At 39.6% G+C, this 18,889-nt stretch overlaps 1 protein-coding gene across 5 annotated transcripts in view; it reads left to right on the top strand.

The window, feature by feature from the left end:
• Nucleotides 1-18,889, top strand: part of mast2 (microtubule associated serine/threonine kinase 2) — a 172,527-nt gene that overhangs the window by 39,313 nt on the left and 114,325 nt on the right. The window contains exon 1 of one of the 5 annotated variants that reach the window (XM_026147110.2): nt 3,144-6,174. The exons of the other annotated variants lie outside the window; for them this stretch is intronic. Coding sequence (XP_026002895.2) covers nt 6,136-6,174 — 39 coding nt within the window. The 5' untranslated portion in view covers nt 3,144-6,135. Of the gene's footprint in view, nt 1-3,143; nt 6,175-18,889 lie in introns of those variants that run through there. 5 annotated transcript variants of the gene reach the window in all.

Below are 18,889 nucleotides of genomic sequence, written 5' to 3'. Positions count from 1 at the left end.
GGCACCCTTTGGTAGGATTGTCTGAGCGGTGACACCTGTCATTCAGGCGAATACAGCAATGAGTATTAGCGCCCTCGGGACTGGTAGAGATAGTACAGAGATGTGGCGACATGACTGTTTGCGTGCGAAGTGACCATTGTGTCACAGATAAATGGGTCCTTAGTGAAACTGCCGTATAGCACCAAACCACAACAACAGCAGCCTCAGGGCAGGTTATATTGTAAGGTAAAGGCTCTGCATTGAAAAAGGAACAGGATGGAACAGCATGTCTGTCTTTAGGAACTTATCATCTCTTTGAAACAGGGTGCAGTGTTTGTTGCTGTTTGTTGTGGCTTGACTGAACAGACATTAAACACACACACCATTGCGCATTGAGCCAGAGCTGCTGCAGTCGCCAGCAGTCTTTTGAACTGAGTTTGAACTTACACACATGCACACACCTACTTACATACATATAGATGCACGGCGATATCTTACGTCAGTGTAACCTTTTGACCTACTATAGCTGCACAGTACGCCAAAGCACATTTTGCATGAATAGAGATCAATTCAAAGCAGGATACAGAGAGAAGATTTGACTTGGCGAGCCCCTGATACTACAGTCCTAATCTGTGTGTCTGTGTGTGTGTGCATTTGGATTTTTGTATCATCAAGAGCTTGTTTCTCACTATGTCTTTACCCCTGACAGCAGACATAGTCAAGTTTAGCTTTAGCCCTTATCATGAGGACTGGAGTCTGGCTTCCTCTGCCCTTTATTGAGAGCCTTGAAATGACTGTAGAGTGTGACTGACAGAGAACAGAGCCTTCTGGATCTTATTTAGGATTATTAAATATTGTTTCCCTTGGGATTAGTGGTTGAATGTAAACATTCATATTGGAATCCTTTTAAAACATCTTTAGTTCTCTTGTTGCATTTACTGTAGCATAGAGAAAATGACAAATAACAAAAAATAAACATTCAGTTTAGATAATCTAAAAAAGAGCCAAGATAAAATTAAAATCCGTTTCAGATTCCTTATTGTCAGTGCACAGTTATCCAGTGATTAATAATCCAAACCCGAAACTGTTAATTGCACAAGTGACTCAAAAGCTGTAGCATTACACACAGATGGTCCTTGAGCCATGCTGGATCCACGCACAGCTACTCTGTGTTTCCCAGACGGCTTCATTTCTGTACTTCCTAATTATGTTATCTACCACTTTCTAGTCATACATTTCATTTAATCCAGTTTACAAAAGTTGAGACTTGAAGGGAAGACAGGCCACATTAGTCTTTGTCTTAATTTGTACTCTGTACCTCTACCCTAGTTCTCTCTATCCTCTCTTTCTTCTGCCCTTTCTCCCTCTCACAGTGTAAAGCCTTTTCAGGCTTACTCAGCATTTTCTTATCAATGCCCCGATGGGGACAAAGCTTTATGCAACGGCTGTGTGTCCACATCTTTCTTGCTCTTATTTCCCTCTCTTCGTTCGCTTTTTCTCTTTAGCTTTCATCTGCTTTCAGCATCAACACATTGTTCTATATAAACCATCTGCAAAAATCAAGAATAAGTCGACCAGTCACTCAGACTTCAGGAAACCCAAAAATGATGTCACCATCTCTCACAGCAAAACAAAGAAACCATGGTCATTACAGACGAGAATAAGCACAGAAAGAAAAGCGGACTGTTCAGCCGGATTTCTCTTACCTGGACCAAATGAACCACATCTCCATACGTAGAGCTATTAAGCCGCTGCAGCTGTGAACAGCTTTGTGTATGATAAAGAAGTGGTGCGTTGAAAGGCAAAGCTGGATTGAAAAGTGATTTCAGAGCTTTGTGGTTATGTAAGATCGCAGCTCTTTCAAGTGTGTGCATTTTAGTTGGTCTCTATTATTGTGGAAATTGCACCCTCTGCCTCCTGTCACTGATGGAGTTGAATAACACTGTGTTCACATTCTTCATCCTGTGCCAAACACCTTCATGTTTAATTTATTCAGACTGAGCTTTCTCCTGCTGTCCTGTCTGACACACACATCCAAATACACCGTCAGCACAATGCTCAAACAGAGCAGCACGCAACCTGTCTGCATAATGCAGACACACACACACACAGAGCTGTCATCCTACTACTCATTTCATAGTTTTCATTTTCGGGCGGGGCTGTTGCATAGTGCTGTTTGATACCTTTCTCTACAGCTCTCTGTTAATGCTTTTATTTTTTCTATTAATCTTCCAATTGCTTGTTTCTTTAGGACTGTCCATTATCGCACTGGACAAATGTAGTATTGTGTTTATATAATTGTTGTGACTGATTTCCTGGCATTAACTTTATTTCCCCTGAAACTCATTTACTCCGACTGTTTTATTTCAGCGTGTCTGTATACACATGCATGACTCTGAGATATCCGTCAGGCTGCTGTCCAGACAGCCAGCCAGCTGGCTGCAGGACAGTTTGACTAATAGTAGACCAACCCATCAAGCAGCTGAATGAAGCAACACAAACAGGAGCTCTTTATCTCAGCTCCTTTATTATACAAAGAAGATGACCATCGTGTCTGGCACAACAGCCTGTATTCCAAACCCTCAACCAATTTAACACGAAATATCAGGTATCAATAACATGATTTCATATTGTCTGTTTATTGAGCCACATTGCAATGGCCCATTAACTTGACGACAACACAAATGTTGTTAAATCTTGTGTATTTGGTAGACAGATTTCTTTACAGTCAGCTGTGGCCCAGAGCTATTAGTCAGAACCTTCTGTTCAAAAATCTCTGAGGTTATACTGAAAACAGGTTCTTTAAAACAATCTTCCTAAACAGTGAACTCAATTTATAATTACGCAACTTCTAACTAATTTTCTGCACAGCCACACTGCATAGGTCACTGTTACACACTGGATTATGTTAGAAATATGGGCTCAAGGCAGATTTCCCAGTTTTCCAGTATCAAAATGTAATACTAATAAATGGGTAGGTACATACTGCTAAGTACTTAGTACTTATTATAGCTTTAATAATTCTAATTTGTGTCCTGAAGTATGATGTTGAAAGACACGTTGATCATGTCATCTTCATCATCATGATGAGTCTGGCATCTGGTTGGAAGGTGAAATACGATGTCCATGTTGTAGCTGATTTACAAAATGTTCCTGTGAGTTTGTGGGTGCTGGACGCAATGTTACGCTAAATCAGAGTATTATAGGGATAATGTAGTAGAAACAGGATAATAATAGGCATGTGTATCGTGCCTTTATTGCCCTTGACCTCTAACCTCACACTGGGTGTGAGTGTAGATGCCCACATGCTAGACTACTTTCATTTCAGTGTCTCTGTATGCGTTTTAATTTAAGCCAAGCTGCATTCAGTCCACTACACAAGCAGTCAGTCGGTGGGCTACTGTCCACCAGTCTTGTGGCTAAGTGAACATTCCTCTGTGTGGCCCCTTTGGCCTTTGCACTCACTAACACTGGGGCTTTGACCAGAGGATGGGGGCCCAGACAGGGCTGCTGGAGCTCAGTTTGATATGGATTACTCAGGGTCTGATCTCCCTCTACACACACAGCAGTGGCTGAACAGACGAATCTGTCCATGGTCAGTGTTGTGTTTGTGCTGTATACAGTATATATATGCATGCACCAGCAGACATATACTCTCTCTCTTCTGCTTGTTTTTTTTTTTTTGCTTGGTTATTCAAACCATCCATTCATTCTCATTACCATTCTCTCATGTCTTTGTGAGTCATCAGTACATGGCTCTCTGTGGCGTGTAGGAGGACTCCAGACGCTCTGCCTTCCTACAGTTCAATCTATCCTTCCATCACTTTTTTGTCCCCATTCCTGTTTTTGTTTTTTTTTCGCTTCTTTGCATCTCTCTTGTTTGTGGAGGAGGATCACCAGTTAAAAATAGTGTTCTGGTGTCACTTACCAAAACCTGTCAAAACAAGATATATCCAGAAAAGGTAAACATTTTCAGATCTTTACAAGTGACAGTTATTGTAATCAATTTTTGATCCAGCTGATTGGCTGAACCTTTATTTTCTTTCTCTGAAAAGAAATTGAAAGTTTCCTTGGCTGTGTGTTTACATCCACCCTCTTTTCATCTTCATCTTAAAACACAAGGTAAAATACGTTTTTAACTCTTTTTATGTAATATTAAAGGGAAAAATGAGACACTTTGAAGCTTTATAAAGGCTCACTTACATGCTTTTGGTCATACCTCCAAGTTCTTGTAAGATGAGGAAAGCGGTGGCTGTAATACCAGCATCTTTAATGCCTATGGCTTTAAGCACAGGTGAACACAGGTGTATGTTTGCGTGTCCACATACTTTTACATACAAACCATCAGGGATAATATATTTTTTTTAAAATTAAAAAGAGAGTTGTGTGAAAAAGTGATCATCCAAAAGCTCTGATCAGTGCATTCATGATTAATTCATGTGTATAAAATAATGATGCATTAAGCACACATTGCTCTGTGTGTGCGTGTTGCAAGGTGCAAAGGCAGCATCTTGTTTTGGTTAGAACCAGGCGAGGTTATAGTGACGGATACACAGCGCACACGAGTGGAGAGGGAGGCGGAGCACTTGTCCCTGCTCCATTCATTGTGAGCAAAGCCTCTGTCTCCTGCTTGTGCCTGATAGGCCGTCTCTGCAGAGAGAGAGGGAGAGAAAGAGAGAGAGGTTGAGCTTGTGGAAAAAGAACAGAGGGAGGAGCTGGAGCATGTGAGCATACTGACACATCAGAGAGAGCAAAGAAAGGCAACAACAGAGGGGACGCAGAGATTTGAGGAACAGAAGACAAGAGAAGAGGAAGGAAGGAATCCTCTTGGAATCCTCATCTGTTCTTCTCAGAGACGGAAACGCTCATCCCTCCTGCCTTGTTCGTCCCCTTGTGTTACTACTCTCAGCTGATCTGGATCTCCTCCTCCCCACAGCCTTTTGGAGAAACACTGAAAACTGAAAGATGCAGGAGAAGGTGCAGGAGAGGACGGCAGAGATGAAGCGATGACTAACATGCATGATGGGGTTGTGTGTGTGTCTGCGAGACCCCTATGGCTTTAACTGTATGGAATCTGGCCCTTTTGGTTGGCATGGAGATGGATGCGAGGTGCCTTCTTGCTTAGTAAATCACTGCTAGCAAACAAACACTTTTTTTTAGTCTACACTCTGTGTCGTCTGGTGAGTCTAACAGCTTTGTGTCTTTCTTTTCTAATCTCAAGCCATAAAACTGATTGAGGAAAAGCAGGCTTTTCTCTAAACTCTGGATTGAGTGTCACTTAGCAGGTTGAGCACATAGGGCCTGTCAGTCCTGACTGATCCCTCCATAGAAAGAAACTCTGGAAGCCTGCTTGCCTGCTTGTGTTTTTGCAGTGATTTCGGGACCTTGTTACAGCTCAGCTCTAATTAAGCCAGAGGCAAGCAAGCTGGTGCCTTCCCATTTATGTTTTGCCTCCTTTCAGTCTCTTTTTCCCCTCCCTCTGTCCACCCCCTGAGGCCTCATCGTCATCATTAATTTCTATTGCAAGCTGCACATGAATAATGGAAGGAGCAGAGTTTCCTCTGGACTAGTGCCTTAGGGGTGGGAGGCAAACGGAGGAGGACAGATGAAGAGACTCGAGAGTCAGAAACCAGAAAAAAGGAGCTGAGCGCCTCACTGTACACTCTGGGAAACTGAGGGGTGTGTCCAGTGCTGAATAAATGAATGGAACATACAGGGAAGATACGGAGGATGAGCTTTCACCATTCTCTACAACAAGTTTGAATACACACAAAAGATAAAGAAATGGAAGAGATCAACATTAGACCAGTCTTCTGTGCTTTTATTTTCCCTCCACAGTTAGTATAACAGCCTTGGATTTTGTATATATATATCAATATATACACACACATATTTTTATTCACCTTATTGACTGAATCCCATCTATTTGGCACTGAAACCTGAAACCGATCACCTCAGTGACGTCTCAGAGAAAAAACAGGACTCTTAAAGCTTCTGATTGAAATGGAAAACGATGACAACCTGATGAGTAAAGCCTTGACGGACAGTAAAGAGGGGTGGAGGCTCTGATCTCACTACTTCCATGTGGACAGACTTCCTAGAAAGTGCCTGAACTTTGTTGCTTTGAAAACAAAAGATACCTAACCTCGCATTATCATGGATGACTCAAGTATTTTGAGACGCAGGGGCCTGCAGGTAGGCTTCTAGTGCTTTTTTTTTTTTTGCTGTTTGTGTGTGCGTGTGTGCATTTTTTAACTTAAGACTGGAGCATATTATTTCTCTGTAGTTTGCAGAGATAAACTGTCCTGCACTGAAAGGAGAGGTTCAGAATACTTGAATATGCACAGTTTTGATGCTGCTGCATTCGTCAAACATGCACCCAAGCAGTCACGGAGACTGACCCTATCACATCACAATATACCATTATTTGTTCACACTCACTTAAACAGATGCGTAAACCATATCACCAGGCCTATCCAATTTCCCTCTGGTGGAAGTTGGTAAATGATGCAACAGCCTAGTGAACAACAACAAGCAATTGTGTATCATAGCACTCAGAATGTGGACAGCCTGTCAGGTTCATGTCACACCTTTAAATAATAACCATTTATAATTCAAGCAATTAATTTACGAAGGACTATATAAGAGTTTTGTTATCTTTTAGCTCCATGTTCTATTAGTAAGAACATCAGTCTAAAATCTAAACTACTAACTTTAAGGCTACAAATGTGAAATGGAATGAAAACTGATCCTGCTGCTACACCAGACAGTGTCTATCATCCATTTGAATGAATTTTAAAAACAAATTAATTCAGGTTACATAGAACTATGTAAAATCATGTAACATCCCTGCTTGTGTTGTCAAGCCCAATTGTGTATAGGTTCATTCTTCCACTACAAATTACCTTGTCAGTTTTACGGGTGGAGCATCTTGAGTGGTGATATCGATACAAATATCGATACTGCAGTAAATTAAAATACTTTGGGAAGACTATGAACAAAGAGGGCTTACCTCTTGCATCACCATCCTGAGATAACTTGAATTAAATTCAGTGCAAGCTAATTAGCTTGCACTAATTCAGTGCAAGCTAATGGTCCAGTCACATGACTAAAAATAGGACAGTCCTGACATCTACAAGAAAAAATACATTGTTGGCTGCCTGGTGTTTGTATTACATTGAAGTCACTCTGGGACTGATTGCAGCTAGTGGTGACTAAATGCTTGCAGATAGTTTAAGGGGGGTTGCACACTTGTGACCATGTTTGATTGCAAGGCGATTGCACAGATTGGCTGATAGGAGGCAACCTTTCTGCAAACAGTTGCAGTCTTACGTGGACTGACTGCAGTCACTCTCAGAGTGAAGGTTTGCAAATAATTGCCTCATTTATAAAAGCAGACAGATTGCCAGCATGTTGCCATCAAGCTAAATGAGTCGTTCTCAATGAGTATAACTTGAGGGGACTCGACTCATCTGGTTGCCAGCTGGTTGCATTATCATTACGTTGCTATAGAACAGGAAGGTTTCTGAAGGCAAATGTAACAATTAAATGCACATTTGTGTTAAATGTGAATTTCTGGCTATGTAAACAACGACAGATATGTGATTTTCAACAACTTCAAAAACAACATTTTAAAAAATAGATTGATCCATTAAACCAAGATACATTTTTTTTTGTTTGCATTGTTTTTCCTTCCTTTCCCGCACACGGCTGAAAAGCTGAAAAAGAAGCTTGACAAATGTTGAGTCAGCAGATGGTGTCATCTACATCCTAAATCCGAGAGGCCAAGGACAAATGCACGTGTTAGAGACAGGTTTAGTCTAAGATTAGCTTTTCCTTCAGGTCTTGCCTTACACTGTTAGATTTCCAGGAGAAATGAGGACACAAGGTTCTGCACACAGTGGCGATGAAACGGTGTTCTAGTACTGTATTTATGGTGTTTAAATAGCTTTGTGTCGAGAGGAACTGGGGCTTGAATGAGGCCACCTTGTAAGGAGTGACAACCTGGATTTTCTTAGATTAACTCTGTTTTCCACGTCACAGCGTTGTAGTGTCAGGTCGCAGACAGCTTTTTAGTGCTTTTATTTGTGAACAACAGTTAATCGGTTAATTGAACACACTGCTAAAATGGTTTTGAATTATTGATTTAAAAACGGATTTTCTAAATAACACCAATGTCTAGACAGTCAGACACTGCACACAGTGTTATACTCAAACAACTACAACATCATTTACTACTCGAGTATTTCCATGTAGAGATCAATAACTAATACTGACACCGTTGTAATGTTGACAAATACTAATGAAACCATGTTCTCCCTCAGCACCAGTTAACCAGTTTTTATGCGCTCATGTTCACCAGAAATCGAGAGCTGATAGTTTGTGAGGTTCAATGTTTTAAAGCTTCATCCTTAAATCAGACATTTACTCTTTCACTGTTATGTCTCATCATGGGAAATGACAGGGTAACAATGGTGCTGTATGGTTGTCCTTAGGTGTTTGTTTTTTTTTGCCAAGCTGACAAACCGAAAACTGACAACTGCTCATTTGTTCATCTGGACACAGCAGCTCTGTCTGGGCTGGGTATATTTGTTGGAAGGGATGTTTACTCTCTGTAAATCTCTTTATGGCTAAGTGCCCACAGTTGGATACAAACCCTGTCGGCTGGACAGATTAAAAGCACAACCAGCTGCCATGAATTGCTAGACATGGACCCAAATGTAGACTAACCAGACTCACTGAACAAACTGAAAAAGCACCTTTATTTAAAAGGTGGATTATTAAAAACAACAGAGTCCATACAAAAAAAGAAACACAGGGAATTTAAACTGAATCCACAATACTAAACAACTGGCTGGGAGTATGTAGGATAATAGACAACGCAACAAAGGATGTGTGGAGCCTGGGGCTGTTTATATTAAATGACAAATTAGGGCTAATCAGGGGGATAGGGCACACCAGAGTGGAACAGGTAAGACAAATCAGGAAATACTGAGATAAAGGAAACAAAACAAAATAGTAGACAAAAGACTATCAAAATGAAACAGGAAGTAACACAAAACCCAGTGTTAATGACACCAGCAGTCCGAATCTGTGGCCCTTAGAGGCTGTAGTGTGTGTTTGCTCATTCTTTAATGGTACCAGTGCTGAAGCTAACATGTTAATTTGATTTGTTGTGCTGTAGGACATATAATTGGGTCATTACAATCAAAATCCTTTATCCGCTGAAAAGAAAGAATAATATCATGAAACACCATGCTTTTTTAGATATATTTATGAGTTGAAATTCTGGCCAAAGGTCAGTCATCTTTTAAAGCGATAAATATCTGGAGCTTTCTTTGAGACTATTAGGCAATTGGGTTTTAAAATGAACCATCATGGCTCAAAAGGTTGCTGAAAGGAACATTGTAGGCTTATAATGACACTGGAAGAAGTGTCAGGGTGGCCACTGAAAGGAAAGCATTTTAACAGCAAAGTTGTTTGTTGAAGTACATACTGGAATAAAGATGCGCGTTTTTTTTTCCACCATCAGAAAAATACAGAAGTTGAAGTTAAACTGGTGAAATAATAGCTCACAAACGATATCTAACAACAGTAACTTTGGTCTGTCTACAATCTGGTTTATTACTGTCAAATGTTAGATTTTGGGATAATGATGATGATTTTACATTTTTATATTTATTGACATTTGTGAAGTTCTTTTTGGTATAGCAGTTTATCATGGTTATGATTATTGTTATTATTATTATTAGTAGTAGTAGTAGTGGTGGTGGTGGTGGTGGTGGTGGTGGTACAAGTAACATATCGGTCTTTAAATGTAACTGAATAGATGTAATGCAAAAGTGTATGAATAGTATTAAAACTAAAAATTTCCAGACAAATAGATGGATAGACTTGTCAACATCTTTAAGACTTTTCTTTGTAGGAACCTCAAAAACACACCAAAGGTTTGTGTGAGCAGTGTCCTTTTTCTGGCTTGTCCATGAAACTTGTGAGGACACGTGTTCTCTTATTAGCTTCCCAGTCAGATAAGATATATAGCCTGAGGTCAGCAGTCGGCCTTTCATCAGGCCACTGTCAGCCTGACACTGTGAAGTAGTGTGATCTTTCAAACCCAAACACAGAGCACAGGTCACCTACTTGACTGCTGGGTTAGAGATAGTAAAAGAAAATGTGGTCGGGGTGAAAGGTCAAACAGATAGCTGTCATGTTAAGCTTAGTGGATCGAATCGGATCGGTATTCTATTCGCTGTCTTCTGGTGTCTCTGTGTTGTTTTCTAGGGTGAATATGTAGGAGTTGGTGAGCTATAGCCATTAATACAGCTGTCTTAAGTCTCTGCTTCAATAATACCAGCAAAGCCTTGTTGGTTTGCTGTACATATGGTTGTGGTAAAATGTGTGTATAACTTTCGGTGGGTTAAGTTTAACTGCACAATAAAAGTGCGTCTGCTCCTTTTGTTTGTGTTTATTATGAACATGTTTTATTTATCGCTCCACAGCTGTTGGGCTATAGGGTTGAGCTTGCCTCTACCCTGATCAGTGTAACGCATAATGCAAATTCTGTCTGTGTAGAATGACTATTTTGCCCCGTGTGCGTGTGTTCTGTTGTCATTTGAGAAACAGGATTAGTTCTGCCATTCAGAACTCCAACAGCAGCAGACTGAAACAAAAGCCTGTCTGTCTCTGATTATGTCTTAAATTAAGAATCTTTATCATGGCTCTGTGCTGACATCAGCCTGTCTGAGCTCTAGGAAAGCAGCTCATATCAGCTGGTATCAGCTTCCATTCAAAATTGCTGTCGCATGAATTTAAAGACTGTTCTTCACCATAAGCTCTTCTTGTTCAGAAAAGACGGTATGGTGAAATTATATACCAGCTGGTTTCCTCTCGTAGGTTCAGCATCGAATAATTCAAAAGACAGAGAGCAAAACAATAGGTGGGTAATTTTGTAAGTTTCAATCCTATAAATTCCCCCAAATCACACCAACCGAGATCACAAAACCTTCTGTAGGCAGAATTATGACTGTAAAATATTTTTATGAATTATTTATAACTTTAAGTTACTCAATGTAAAATGTCTGTAAACCCAGAGTGACAACACACTGCAAACGCAGACAGTCTTTAAAAAGTACTGACTCACACTTATTTTGTATCTCAATGTCTTTTAAAAGGAAAGAATCACATCTAAAAACAGCCGTTATCATGATTCTTCTTAATCTCCACCCAGAAGATGTAAATTACACGAACAGATACCAGCTCCATGTGCATGAAGACACTTGTAAAGACAATGCATGCTAGTAAAGGTTTCTTGGATCTCTATGAAGGCTATTTTTAGTCATTACGTATTTTTTACTGTTGGCAATGTACACTAATATTTTTGGTACTCATTCATAGTCATTATTTATATGTAACAGGCCAAAACAATGTTGGTGGAATCTTTGTCCACCAAAGAGTTTTTAGTCAGAGGAGTACATGAGTTTTCAGAATTGTGATTTAATCCAGAAAACTCGTTATATCTCTGCTTTTGTCGTCAAATTCTTTTTTCTTTTGTCTCTTTACACGGTTTGACGATTTGTTTACTTTAAGGATACTTTTTATACTTTGTTGGAGTCATTTCTGCATAATGCACAATTTGGGGGCCCATAATGGTGCTTAAGAACAATCTGGCAAGAGTTCAGTGTCTCATATAAATGAACGCTGCTACCTACAGTTGGGATTAATACAGGATTTTTTTTCTTTTTTCTTCAGATTAGCTATACATTTTCTCTTATTTGCTTCTGTTGATTGTTCTGACTCGCTTGCTTTTACTGTTTTTTTAATCATACACTATGATGGTTGTGCCTCTCAAATCAATGGAGAGAATCTGTTGTTGCTTTCCTTTCCCAGCTGTGGATAATTTTACTTTTTGGCCAAAGAACAATCTCAAACTGAAATGTGTTGAGCAACTCTAGATAGGTGAGAATGTGAAACTGAGATTAAACAAATCAAGCAAAGGGAGATCAGGCTAATGGAGAGAAAAATCCAGCCAATTAAAAGTAAAAAGACAAATCTCCTTTATGGATTAGGAGTTCTTAAGGGTGTTGGTTTCACTGGGAACAGAACAGTCTTACAAGAGCACCTCTGAGAGTGCTTGTGTGTTCTGCAATGGCTCGTCTGCAGGCTAATGAAAAAGCAGACAGGAACAGGAGGTCTCTGGCATGCAGGCGCTCGGTCAGCTGGTACGGTTTGAGGTTGAATTTGATCAAGGAGACCAATGAGGCAGCTTCACAGGTCAGCCAGGTATGATTCAGACATCTAGGATATTTTCCATGATGCTAATATGCCAGTGTTGAATAGCTACAACTCAGTGCCATTATTACGTGTGTGATATAAATATTAGAATATCCTTCCACTTGCTTTTTTCCTGAATGAAGTTAAAGCAGATAACCCTCTTAGTGCCAACTAACACTGACGTGTTATTGCTGGTTGTAGCGGCTTATTTTAATTCTTTCATTTAAAACATACTAGCAACAAACAAACTTACAGGTACAAAGATGGAAATGATTTGTAATGAATTTCAGCTGAACAAGAGTTGCTTCAAGTAGTTCGGGCATAAAAGCTTCAAGCAAATCTTGTATATGTTCTATACACTAATCACATTTTGTTTGAAAAGAACTATTTTGTAAAGCAACAATGTCCACCTGTCAACTATAATACAACTTTTCCCTTTGACCAAAAAAACTTTGATAAATTAATTGATAGGGTTGAAGTCATATGATTTCAGTTAGTTAATATGAAATAAGTTCTTGATTTCCATCCTGAGGTCTGAGGAAATTTACAAGGTTTTTACACCAGTTTGTTGTTATCCAAGCACACATCAATTCCACTGGAATTATAGTAACATTTCGTCCCCGCTGTTGTTGATTTCCCCTCTCAGAATCTTTTTTATTCTTATGTTTTTCTGCTCTTGGTGGTAAATCGATATTGTACTCCTTTTAAGCAGAGCAGTAACTTGTGACCTTGCCTCACTGTGCTGTTGAAATCACTGCAGCTGCTATTTATCAGAAGCCCAGAAAATCAGACTGCAGCTGCTCCACGCTATCTGACAATCCTCAGAGCTGCTAATAGACTGCTCTGTGAGAAATTGAGTTCTGCCAGCTTCCTGTTGGTCTATCAATAAACCAGATATTCAGAGAAAGACATGTGGCAAAGAACATTTAATGCTGTGAGCATTTCATTTGTTATCAATGATGATACATTGTCCCATACTTAAATTACTATGGCAAATAAAGCAGACACATCTTAAATAATTTTCCTGGTTTGGACACCAAACAGAAAGCTCTCTGTGGACATGCATAAATTGCCACATAAATCTCCCAATTTAAGTTCTTGAGTGTTACAGTTAACAACTGATTGACATCATAATTATCAGTCATGCCCTGCAGTCGTGCTAGTTCCAAAACTCGTATCGGGAATTCTAAAATGTGACTTTAAATTAACCTTGATAGCTGCTTCCGGAACCTCCGGAGTTAAATGCCATGATGGTCATTAGCTAATGGGGCTATGTGCCAAGTAAGAAAAAGATTGCTTTAAAACTTAAAAATTCGTATGTTAGTTTCTGTTATAAGATGTTTCTGGGAAAAAAGATTATTGAATTGGACGACATGATGGGACTTTTTCCCCCCACATAATGTCAAAACAACACAAAACAACCTATATATATATATACAGAAACATATTAATTAATTACTTAAAATTAATTTAAAATCACAATTAACTTAAAGTTAGTAAGAATCTAAGATTATCAACCTTCTGTCTACATTGTAATGCAGTCTATTGTGTTGCATATAGTCTGTTCCTTACCTTCATTGTTCATCAACCACTGTGGTTTTCTCGCCTTTACCGTTCTCCTCCTCCTCCTCCTCCTCCTCCTCCTCCTCCTCCATGCCCTTCATCTTCCTTTTATCTGTCGTCCTGCGGGCATACACCTCTCAACATGATAAAAGCCAATGCCTGGAGGGTGGCAAGCCTGCTGCCATTCTGGTGTTGAAGTGCAACGACGGCACAGGGAGACAAGTGGGTGGGGAGGGGGGGGGGGAAAGAAATTGAAAGAGATGTAGAGCACTGTTTGACTTATTGTCTCATCCACAATCTCAGTTATGGAAGAGAAGGGAGCACAGTTCCATTTCTTTTGTTTGTGTCTAGAAAAAAAACATCAGACATGCTAAACTCTTAATATTTGAACAAAAGTGATTGGGTGTCAGGCACTTTGGGTCTCTCACCTCCCTAGCGGAGTGTGACTCATTAGCTGTCTGGCTTTTCTTTTCCCAACTTTACTAAAGTGAGGTTGTGTTTTATCCAACACTAAACTGCAATCTGTGCCGATCATTATATGTAAGCCATGGAATTTGCTGTGCAGTATAGCAGAGGAATTCTGTTTCAGATGAAACATTATCACATTATTTGGGTAGATTTTATTTAAAGTATTCCTTATTTGCCACAGTAACAAACTAATAAAGGTTATCTTATCTTAACCTCTTAGCACAGCTTGAACATTTCATTTATATTAATAACATGTTCATACGATTTTAGGTGCACTAGTGTCCTTTCTTTAAGGCATGTTTGACCTGTATTGGTGCTCCGGCTCAGTTGGTTATGCTGCCATTTTAACCTTCGTGAATTTTCTTTTTGCAAAGTAGTTTTTTTCCCCCTTCTCATATTTGTTTATGTAACCTCTGTGTTTTAGAATGCACCACAAATCTGGTATTTAATTACCCATGGCACATTGTGTCAGGCCAGCAGAAATACCCTGTTAGTCCCTGGGGTTGTGAGAGCAGATGGTGTTTGTGGACAATCAGCTGTTATTCCAACAGCTGATGCAGTTGTAATGATACCAGAAGGTCGACAGGGAAATTATTCCCAGACTTAGATATCTGGTGTGGAAGTTTCTCATCGCTGTCTTGTCAAGTGTGGGTGGATTCAGATTTCAGCACACAGAGGCTTCTTGTCAGAAAATAATGTTGAATGCAAGGATTTGTGTACATGGGTGGTTAGGGAATGTGAATAGGTGGAAGCTTGTGGCATTGTTGAAGCTTTTTCTGTCTGAATTCCAGTCAGAAAGCTGTCACGTTCTCTTATATCTGCCAACCTCTGCTGTTTATTATAATCCTGTGTGCAGACGTAATACAGGAAAGCCTGAACAGACACAGACATACAACAAAAGGCCACACTGCCTCTGTCTAGACTCAAACTCACAGCCTTGGACTTGATTAGCATCTGAACATAAAAGGCATGTATCGCAAACACAGACACACATCAGCTCTTCTCCTACAAGAAATGCTACACTAATGTCTCTTTTGTTGACACTTCAAGGACACTGACTGACTTGTAGAGTGTGATAAACTGACAGGGACAGAACAAACACACAGTGCTTAAATAAGTCCAGCATCAGTCATCAAACCCATTCACTGTCACTTACATGTCAGATTGATCCATCCGAGGAACATCAGACTTCCTGAAGGAACAATGCAGAGCACTTTTCCATCTGGAGATGGGTCTTTATCAAGACGCTTCTGTAAAGAGTTTACCCCTTATTCCATCCATTCATCCATCCATCCATCCCCACCTCCATCCCTCTGAGCTGCTTTTCTAGCTCAGGTTCACACTGAGGCTGGCACCTATTGTATCTATAATTTTAGTAATTAAATAATTAAATATCAATATTTAGTATTTATCAGTGTTTTTAAAGACATCTAATTATATACGATAAATTACTTGAAGTACTGCACATGGCTATATTACTGTACTACCATGAGACACATAGATAGCAGTTTTAATACTGACATTTCTATCAAATTTATACATAGTAGCTTTAATGTGTTGAATATGGCTCAGAGTTTACAGTTTGAGGCTACTTTGCGTCATGGAAAAATAAAAGCCCACTAATGAGGCACTGGGAGTACACATCAGCCCCAGCATCTGGATGTGAGAGCACACATTTCAAATATATACAAATAAAGAGTCGTAGGTATTTAGTATGTTTTGCTAACCCTCTGCTGAAGGTTTTGGGTTTTTTTCTTTTTCCTCTGTTATATTTTGATGAGAAGAAGCACCACTGCATTGCATTCTTTTCCTTCAAACATGCATATATCTGAATACTTGGAAATGGTAAGAGAAAGAGAATGAGCTCTGGCTTTGGACATTACTGCTAGTTGAGCAAACAGCTCATATAAATATAGCTTGAGACCACCGGGATCCTTTACCAAACTGAAGTGCTCTTTAGGAGATTCTGGGTCCTCTAGCACAAAAAAGTACAAGTTTGTAATAAGTGTGTTTGCATACAAATACCTTATACAGCATCCTCAGATGTGATATATGTATGCACATGTAGGCATCATATCCTGGTAGTTAGTCATTAAAAATGCAAAATACAGTTTTAAAACAATGTTGTCTTCTGGTTGCCAGCCTATGGACTGAGTTTTATTAGAAGTACAGTCCAAGACTGGTAGGCTAATTGCACTCAGCATCATCAGCATCCATTACTTACAAGTTGCAACAAAAGCTCAGTTTCTAGCACAACACAGACTCCAAAATTGGCTCGTTATAATGCTGATGAAGCAAAAAGTAATGTGGTTTCATATAGAATTTTGTTAGTGACTTTCATATACTGTTCTTGCACAGCGTGCATGACATGCTTGCTATATTGTATGCCGTACATACAATATAGCAATAAAACAGTGCAGGGCAGTGTGACATGACACCATGACTATGGTCAACGTCATTAATCATAGCCATTAAAAACAACTGGGGTTTTTTGAAGCTTCTTTAAATTTCATTCTTACTCTCCAAACTAAACCCAAAGTGAGTTCATGATTTAGCCCATAGGGTAACTGTTAGGTTAGGGTAACTGCATATATATGGGTGAATAGCCATGTTTCTGATGTTCCAGATAAACGCTATGTTGGGAATATGATTAAAATCAGAAGCGTTCATGTACAAATACTAAGTTTTGAGCTCCCTGTATGAACTGGACTTTTTCTTAAACTTTTAGATGTGTTGTGTAGCTGAATATGTAGCAGCCATGTGTTATACTTTAAGAGCCCGTTTGGGGATCAGGGCTTGTATAAATGTTCATTGAGCAGATATTGTAACACCACATTCAGCCCCAAGAACAGGTTAAACTGAGCTTAGTAGCCTTAGCTGGACTTTGACAGTTGGCTGGGTCTCTTGTTGTTTGTTCTGGAAGAAGAAGAGGATGGAATGAGGGAAAGCAGGAAGGAGAAGCTGAAACTATGAACACAAATTCTATTGTTTGTTTTTGATACCTACAAGCAAGATTTTTTATTTTTTGTTCTCTAAATCTCCCTTCTTCTGCTTTGCTTTCAGACTTTTTTAAGTCTTTGTTTTGTAAGTGGCACTTTGTTCCTTTTTACAAATTGAAAGAAACAAAAAATAATAGATATAAGTCACCCTCGGTCTGGAGATCTGGAGCATAGATGCTTTTGAGAAAGGTGGGGAATCTACTTGGGAGGAACTTGTTAATGATCTAAAGGCAGTTGTGACCACAGTAACCACTGACGCACTATGCCTCAATAGACTGATACCTTGTGGCACCCACAAGGTCCCTGCACAAGAAGGCACATGTACAGGCCTGTCTTATGTTGACAATGAATATATTAATTATTTATAAAAGAGTTGGGAGAAAGTAATGTGGTCAGACGAAAACAAAATCAAGTTCCTTATCATTACTCAACTTGCCATGTTTGGAGGAAGAAAATTGCTGTATGTGAACCAAAGAGCTTTGAGATTGTTTACCTACTGAAAAGCAGGACAACGTCACCACGTTGAGGGGCCAAGCGATGGAGCCCTATACTGTAAAATCTTGGATGAAAACCTCTTTCCCTCAGCCAGAAAACTAACCATGGGTCACATATGGGTCTTCCAGCATGATAATGACCCAAGACATACCATCAAGGCTACAAAGGAATGACTAAAGAAGAAGCACATTAAGGCCTTGCAATAGCCTAACTTTTAGCTGACCTACTAGTCTCCTGTAGAAAATCTGTGGAGTAAGCTGAAGCTTCATGTTGCCAAATGGTAGTTTGTAAAGTTCTCTGCAAAGTTCTAAGTCAGGGGTGTCGAACGCCAGGCCTCGAGGGCCGGTGTCCTGCAGGTTTTAGATAATACCCTGGGTCAACACACCTGAATCAAATGATTAGTTCATTACCAGGCTTCTGGAGAACATCAAGACGTGTTGAGGAGGTCATTTAGCCATTTAAATCAGCTGTGTTGGATCAAGGACACATCTAAAACCTGCAGGACACCGGCCCTTGAGGCCTGGAGTTCGACACCTGTGTTCTAAGTCATGATTTTCTTGGAAATTCAGGAGGGGATCAAATCATTATTTCTCCCACTGAATATGAACAAAATGCTGATTGTATAGACCTCATCTCATCTGCCTACACATATGTAAACCCTGAAGCACTCCCCTTTCTCCTCCTCCGACTCGTTGAGTCAATCTACATGGCTGCATTTAGCCAGCAGGCAGTAAACTTCAAGGAGTGTGAAATTGAATGTCTAGACACCACACTGTTCCTGCTTGTAAGACACAGCATCAGTTCCATTGCCTTAGGACGGTTTCTTTTCTTACACGAAATACTGAGCAACATTCAGACTTTGTGTGGCATGTAGAAAACAATAAACATTTATTTACATTTTGATTTATAAGAAACTTACACCTTCAGACAAACTTCTTTAAAGTGGTCTTTTTAACATTGGGCTCTTCCTCCTTAATTGCCTTTAGCTATACCTAATATTTTTCTAATTCCTTCACAGATCATTGGGTTTTCCTGGAAAACCCCTGGGTATGAAACGCATCAGATCTCAATGGGGAAAAATCATGCTGGATATCTATACTGATATACTATACTGG

This window comes from Astatotilapia calliptera, chromosome 17 (assembly GCF_964374335.1).
Source record: "Astatotilapia calliptera chromosome 17, fAstCal68.1, whole genome shotgun sequence".
Lineage (NCBI taxonomy): Eukaryota > Metazoa > Chordata > Actinopteri > Cichliformes > Cichlidae > Astatotilapia > Astatotilapia calliptera.
Note: the sequence above shows the minus strand (reverse complement) of the source record. Positions and strands in the feature narration are given on the sequence as shown.